At 27.5% G+C, this 6,561-nt stretch overlaps 1 protein-coding gene across 2 annotated transcripts; it reads left to right on the top strand.

Annotated features, from left to right (window-relative positions):
• The first annotated feature begins 981 nt into the window (after window positions 1-981).
• LOC127254792 (transcription factor bHLH68-like) lies at window positions 982-6,105 on the top strand. Of its 2 annotated transcripts, none has more exons than XM_051280071.1 (8): window positions 982-1,372; window positions 1,478-1,805; window positions 2,102-2,179; window positions 2,919-2,984; window positions 4,355-4,420; window positions 4,615-4,674; window positions 4,824-4,871; window positions 5,739-6,105. In XM_051280071.1, exons 1-8 carry the CDS (start codon window positions 1,197-1,199, stop codon window positions 5,865-5,867), a joined length of 951 nt encoding a protein of 316 aa, XP_051136028.1. In that variant the 5' UTR covers window positions 982-1,196; the 3' UTR covers window positions 5,868-6,105. The 2 variants fall into 2 exon arrangements, with proteins under 2 accessions (XP_051136028.1, XP_051136027.1); XM_051280070.1 differs by having other exon boundaries at window positions 2,099-2,179.
• Window positions 6,106-6,561: the final 456 nt, after the last annotated feature.

The following is a 6,561-nucleotide window of genomic DNA, read 5'->3' as shown; positions in this document are numbered from 1 at the left end:
CACACACATATATAGAAAATTTTGCAATTTTTATCATGTATTAAATCTTAATCCCCTAAGTTATACTGTTTTATTTTATTTTATTTTATTGGGTTAAAATTTAGATATCCCTAAGCACTATTAAAATATCCAAAATAAACTAAAATTAAGAGGATTGGTGAAACTATTTGTATTAACTAAGTGTATTTTCAACGTTAAGTATAGTTATTCTTAAATAACTTTTAATTAAGTGAATATATATTTATTTAAAAAAAAAAAAAATCTTATAGCGAATCCATCCCAGATATATATGTTTTTCCATCAAATAAATTAAATTATACCCATATTGTTGCTTTTGAATAAAGTAATTTTTTTAAAAAAATAAAATCAATATATTGCTTTTAGGGGAATCCTCAAGTAATTATCAAAGAATGACGTTCCGTCCAAAGTATAAATTCTTTGTACAAAGCTATCATCTTTTTTGCATTTATAGAAACAATTTTGTTATTTTTACTTTCCTAAAATCTATATAATTTTTATCTATTAATAATTACCTATGCATTCTCCTCGTCATTTCAAAATTCTATAACACAAACTAATCCTATATAAAAAATATAAAATAAATCATATAAGCTTAAATACATGTAATTCATTTAAGACTATTTCTATTACCCAATTTAAAGGTGTCATAAGCTCCATAGGTGTCTTATTTTTTTGGCTAAAAACACTCACCATCACTTCTTTTTTTTTTTGTTTTTTGCCCCACTTTACAAAAAAGCTAAAGTGAGAATATAAAGAATAAATAAATTGATGCAATAAACACAATTCTTTTTTTTTTAAAGTGAAATTAGGGATGATCAATTCTCTTACCGCACAATAAAATCTGCACCGTTGATGGTGCAGGATCCACAGGATCAACGGTGAGGATTCAACCTGGTGTGCCGAGTCCAATGAAAAGAGATCAAATTGAAGGACACAAGTATAAAATACTCTACGCTGAAAAAGACATGGAATTTTCTTCTCAAACGCTCACAAGGCCGCGTTTGGTCGCGCAGAAAGTGGATTTTGGGAATTTTTGGGAGAATTGTCGAAGAGATCATCGTTTGATTTCACGAGTTCTGAGGAAAATTGAATCGAGTTTGATTGTTGCTGTTTGATTTCGTGGAGATTTTGATTTGAATTCATCGATCAGTGGTTTAGTTTAGTTTAGTAATCCGATGATGGCTGGAAACCCTAATTGCTGGGGAATCAATAATGTTAATGGCGTCGGCATGCATCCACACGAGTACCAGCTGTCTCCGCCGCCGCCGCCGTTGTTGGTGCAGTTTCCGGCGAACTCCTCAAACCCTAATTTTCAGGATTTTCCAGTTAGGTCTTGGAGCCAGTTGCTTCTGTATGTATCGTTACTTACATACATACATACATACATACATATATGTATATACATCTCTCTCTCTCTATATATATATATATTGTGTGTGTATGTATTGATTTGCAGGGGAGGAGATCAGGAGGAGAGATTTGTGGAGGCGAATTTGTTGGGGCAAGAGAAGAAATTGGAGAATTGGGAGGATCAAGTTGCAAATTTGAATGTGAAGGAGGAGATGATGTCATCATTGCCATTGGCAGCGCCTCAATCTAGCTATGGGGACGATGATGAATTCCAGGCCGTTAGATCTTCGTCGTCGTCATCCAACGGCTGGCCTACCTCCGCCGCCGCCGTTGTCTCTTCTCCGACCTCCTGCATCACTAACAGCATCCTTAATTTCTCCTCTCCATCGCCCAAACCTCAGCACCACCGCCATGCCCACGAACACTCACCTGAGGTAATTAATTTCATTGAATTGAATTAAATGGAAGTTTTAGTTTTGATATTTGAGGAATGATGAATTTCAGCTGTGTTGACATTTTCCATAAAAATAAATGATAGTAATAATTTTTAGTAATTTTGGGTGATAATTGATGTCTGAATACTCATGATTACTAATTTGAAGACCATGAACTTGTTGGTATGGTGTCACAATTCATTTTGTCAATACTTATTGATTTATTGATTGTTTGTTTGTTTTAAATAGATTATTCTATTTTATTCATTATTTTTTTTAAAAAAAAAAAAAAGAAGGAAAATAGCAATGGGAACAGCAGGAGTAGCTGCAAGAAGGCTAGGGTTCATCACTCATCTGCCCAACCAGCTTTGAAGGTCAGGAATCTCTCTCACTTTTATTTCTATTTTAATTTATTTTAATTTTATTCACCCCATGCTTCAATAATTTCCATGTATGTATGTTTATATATACTCTGTAAATTACATTGATATATATATTATCTATAATTTAGATATATTTTAGGTATGTTTCTTTTGATGGAGTTTGAAATTTTTTATTTAAATTTGGTATTAAAATAATGTATAATGAGATATTTTACGAAAAAATATATATATATTTTTCAAGAAATATAGAGTTCAAATAGTAAAAATATGTGGTTTAAGGTTAAAGAAACAAACCCTTGTTTTTTAGATTCACATGAGGCTTAATATTAATAATTAATATGTCCCGAAAAATTCATTAGAGCATATGCAATTAAAATTGTGAATTTCAATAATTTATAGGATCAAATTACTAATTGTTTTGAAAATGTTACTATTAATATATATTATTCCCTCTTTCCATGCAATATATATACATTTATTTTTTGTCAAGACATCAAAAAACAATAATATTTTAAAATGATAGTTGTATTTTTTTGTGTGTAATTTTTTTTTTTTTTTTTTTTTTTGTTCTTATATTTTGATTTGATGTAATAATATTGTATAAATATACATAACTTTGAAGATATTTAGAATGTATAGTGTAGTTAAAATTATATATATATATATGTGCAAAATGAAATGAAATGAAAGTAGATGATGATGATGATGATGATGATGCACGCGCATGCAGGTGAGGAAGGAGAAATTAGGGGATAGAATAACAGCACTTCACCAACTCGTTTCTCCTTTTGGAAAGGTACTTCTCTCTCTCTCTCTCTCTCTCTCTCTCTCTACATTTGCTTACCATTATTATTATTATTATTATTATTATCATTATTATTTATTTAACATTATTTCCTTTTTGGTACGTCCCAAACATCCTGCAACATTTTTAAAATAAGAAATGATTAATTATATTTAATCTCTATCCCACACTTTATCCTCGTATCATCCAAATAAAAAAATAAAATATATATTTCACTCTCCATCACATCACCTAATTTCTAAATTATCTTACTTAATACTATCCACCTAAAAACTCGTGCCAAAAGTAAATATTGCACCTTGTTTGGGACGGAGAGAGTACTATTTTCATCCGGACTTAAAAGTATCATTTTATATTTCTTTAATGGATTAAAAAAATTATACCATTCCCTCTGTCATGCAAAAAATTAAGTAAGATAATTTCTAAATTATCTTACTTAATACTATCCACCTAAAAACTCGTGCTAAAAGTAAATATTGCACCTTATTTGGGACGGAGGGAGTACTATTTTCATCCGGACTTAAAAGTATCCTTTTATATTTCTTTAATGGATTAAAAAAATTATACAATTCCCTCTGTCATGCAAATGTGTGCTCATTTGACTTGGCACGGATTTTAATAAAAGTGAATAATAATTATTAATTTTTTATTTTATAGTAAAAATTATACAAAAATAGAATGATTTTTTACTTAAAAAAAAATGAGAATATTTTTACAATCCAAAAAAAAAGAAAGCAAGCATAGATTTGAATAGCATATGGAGTATTATTTTATTAGTTAATTGAAGTATTTAAGATGATTTTAATATTTTTGTATTTGCAAGTACAAATGAATATATTGTTTTTACTATAATATAAAATTGATACTTTTGAATAGACTGATGAAACTGCTAAGATGGAACGGAAATAATATATGTTCTAAGGGTTGGAAAGAAATTTGAGAATAATAATAAAATAATTCAAGTAAAGTAAAATTTTATATATGGCATACATAGATGTATGATGAATATATTTTGAGTAGAAAATAAAATTTTAATTTTAAATATATATATATATATATATATGATTGGTTTGATAATTTTGAAGAAGAAAAACAAAATTAAGTAATGTATAGATAGTTTTGGGAGTTTTAAACATTATTCATTGGAAGTGTTTTTTTTTTTTTCAAAAAAAAAATGTTACATTATATATTTATTTTAATTTTTTCATAAAATTTCATACTCCTATTAAATATTTAATACATTTTAAATGAAGATTTAACTGATTATAAGTTGTGATTTAATTATTTGCCATTAAATTAAAAAATAAATAAGTTTATGGAAAAATGACTGTGAGAGTATTTATGTGTGTTTTTTTGGTCAGACTGACACAGCATCTGTCTTGTCAGAAGCCATTGGTTACATTAGATTCCTTCAGGCTCAAATTCAGGTAAATATTTAACATTATTTATATGAATGGATGGCTATGGAATATGTATTGTCAGAAACTCAAACTACGAAACAAAAGTAACTTTCACATTTAATTTAATTTAATTACATTTTAAACTTATAATTCCTATTTTATTTTTTTCAAATTTATTCGATATATTTATTTATTTATTAAATATGGTCTGGGTGGTGCAGGCACTAAGCTCTCCTTACATGCGCAATGCAACAGCAAGCTCAGGACACCACCAACATTCTGTAATTAATTATTCATATATATATAATGCATATATTTTTATTGCATAATTCAACTTTTTGGTAATTAATTAAAATGTGCGTGGAATTTTATTATATCATAATTCAACTTTATATAATAATAATAATAATAATAATAATATTGTTTGCAGGTGTTGAATGGTAGTGTTGACATGGAAAGAGCAGCTCATAATAACCAGGTAAGGTTATCTCCACTACTTTTTCTTATCCAAATCACTTTTTCTCTTTGTCAGGTCGGAGATACTCTCTTTTATTTTATATTCACAACCAAGATACTCATCCTAATTTTTTAATAAATTTTTATTTTTATATTATATATATATATATTATTTTTTAATTATAATTTTAATTTGTAGTATTAATTATTTATTTAATTAAATTTAGTTTTAATTGCTTTAAAATTTATAATTATATTTTATTTAATAAATTAAATTAAATTTACTAATATTGATTTGTTCAATAGAAATTACAAAAACAAAACATATATAATATATATTATATATATACATATATATATACATACATAAGTGTCATATGTCCCAATTAAATCGGGACACATGGCATTAGAATCACATCTTCCCAACATCTCTGCATAGATGTTGGGAAGCACGGTTCTTTTTTTTATTTTTTATTTTTAAATGATGATGTGGCGCATCTCCTCGGAGAAGATGCGCCCCATTGCGGATGCTCTAAAAGATATTAATATTGGTATTGCAAAATTTAAATTTGATTTAACTCAATGGCTGACTTATTACAATTTTATTTCATCTTAGTAATTCGTTTTAGAGAGGAAGTACAAGGAAATCTTTTTTATTAATAATTTTTTAGGATGTTCTATACTTGTATTGTTTATTTAATATTTCAATAATTTCGTAAGCAAGTCGACCTCTTTATTGTAACAAGGACTAAAATAGCAAATACCAAATTAATTACCTAAATAATTTTCAATATATAATTGTCACATACACTAATTAATTAATGTTCTTAGGTGAAACATTTTAGTATAATACTAAGAATGAAATAAATAAATAAATAAAATATTGCAGGATTATTTAGCAGCAGATTTGAGAAGTAGAGGGCTTTGCCTGGTTCCCATTTCCTGCACTCAGCATATGCCAACTGACGGCGGCGCCGCCGACTACTGGCCTCCCACCGCTTTAGGCACTGGCTTCTGATCGCCGGCGCGCCGGCGGCCATAGGTAACATCACAACCAGTCAGTTATTTATTATATATATATATATGAATATATTTCATTTTAAAATTAGTTAAGTAAATTGTGACTGACTGCTTCTGATGCTGCTGGAAACATCTCTGTATTTAAAACATAATTATATATATATATTAGTGTCATGTGATTTTGATTAATTATCTATATATATATATATATATATAGATAGAGAGAGAGAGAGAGAGAGAGAGAGAGAGAAAATTAAAACAACGTATAATTAAATAAATCATACACCTATTTATGTTCTGTTTTCATGCATACTTTTGAAAAATTGATACAATTGATCATAACAATAATTCTTTGAAAAAAACAAGTATCATACTCCTATTTAATATATTATTATTTTTTTTTTTATTTTTTTTTTGTGTATCATGTGTTGGTTTTTTGAAATAGTTTGGAAAGATATATATATATATTTTTACGGGAGATATGAAAATTATATAAGAAATATAAAAATAATAATTGTGTAATATATATTAATTTTTTTTAAAATATATATTAATCTAATTTAACAAAAAGAACACAACACAATTAAAATTCTTTCTTGAGCTGCTTTGATATTATATTTCTTTGCAAAGTTCAATGATGTTCGATGACGTTGTTTAGGATGCAGCCGGATTGTCCGGATTGTTGTGTTCTT

This window comes from Andrographis paniculata, unplaced genomic scaffold, assembly GCF_009805555.1.
Source record: "Andrographis paniculata isolate CXL003 unplaced genomic scaffold, ASM980555v1 Contig52END, whole genome shotgun sequence".
In the NCBI taxonomy this organism is placed as follows: domain Eukaryota; kingdom Viridiplantae; phylum Streptophyta; class Magnoliopsida; order Lamiales; family Acanthaceae; genus Andrographis; species Andrographis paniculata.
Note: the sequence above shows the minus strand (reverse complement) of the source record. Positions and strands in the feature narration are given on the sequence as shown.

Bases quoted from the DNA above. Each gene is read 5' to 3' on its own strand.
- LOC127254792 (XM_051280070.1), top strand. From the start codon at position 1,197: ATGATGGCTGGAAACCCTAATTGCTGGGGAATCAATAATGTTAATGGC. The intron at 2,180-2,918 runs GTCAGGAATCTC...ACGCGCATGCAG, and splicing joins CTGCCCAACCAGCTTTGAAG to GTGAGGAAGGAGAAATTAGG. The intron at 4,872-5,738 runs GTAAGGTTATCT...AAAATATTGCAG, and splicing joins GAGCAGCTCATAATAACCAG to GATTATTTAGCAGCAGATTT.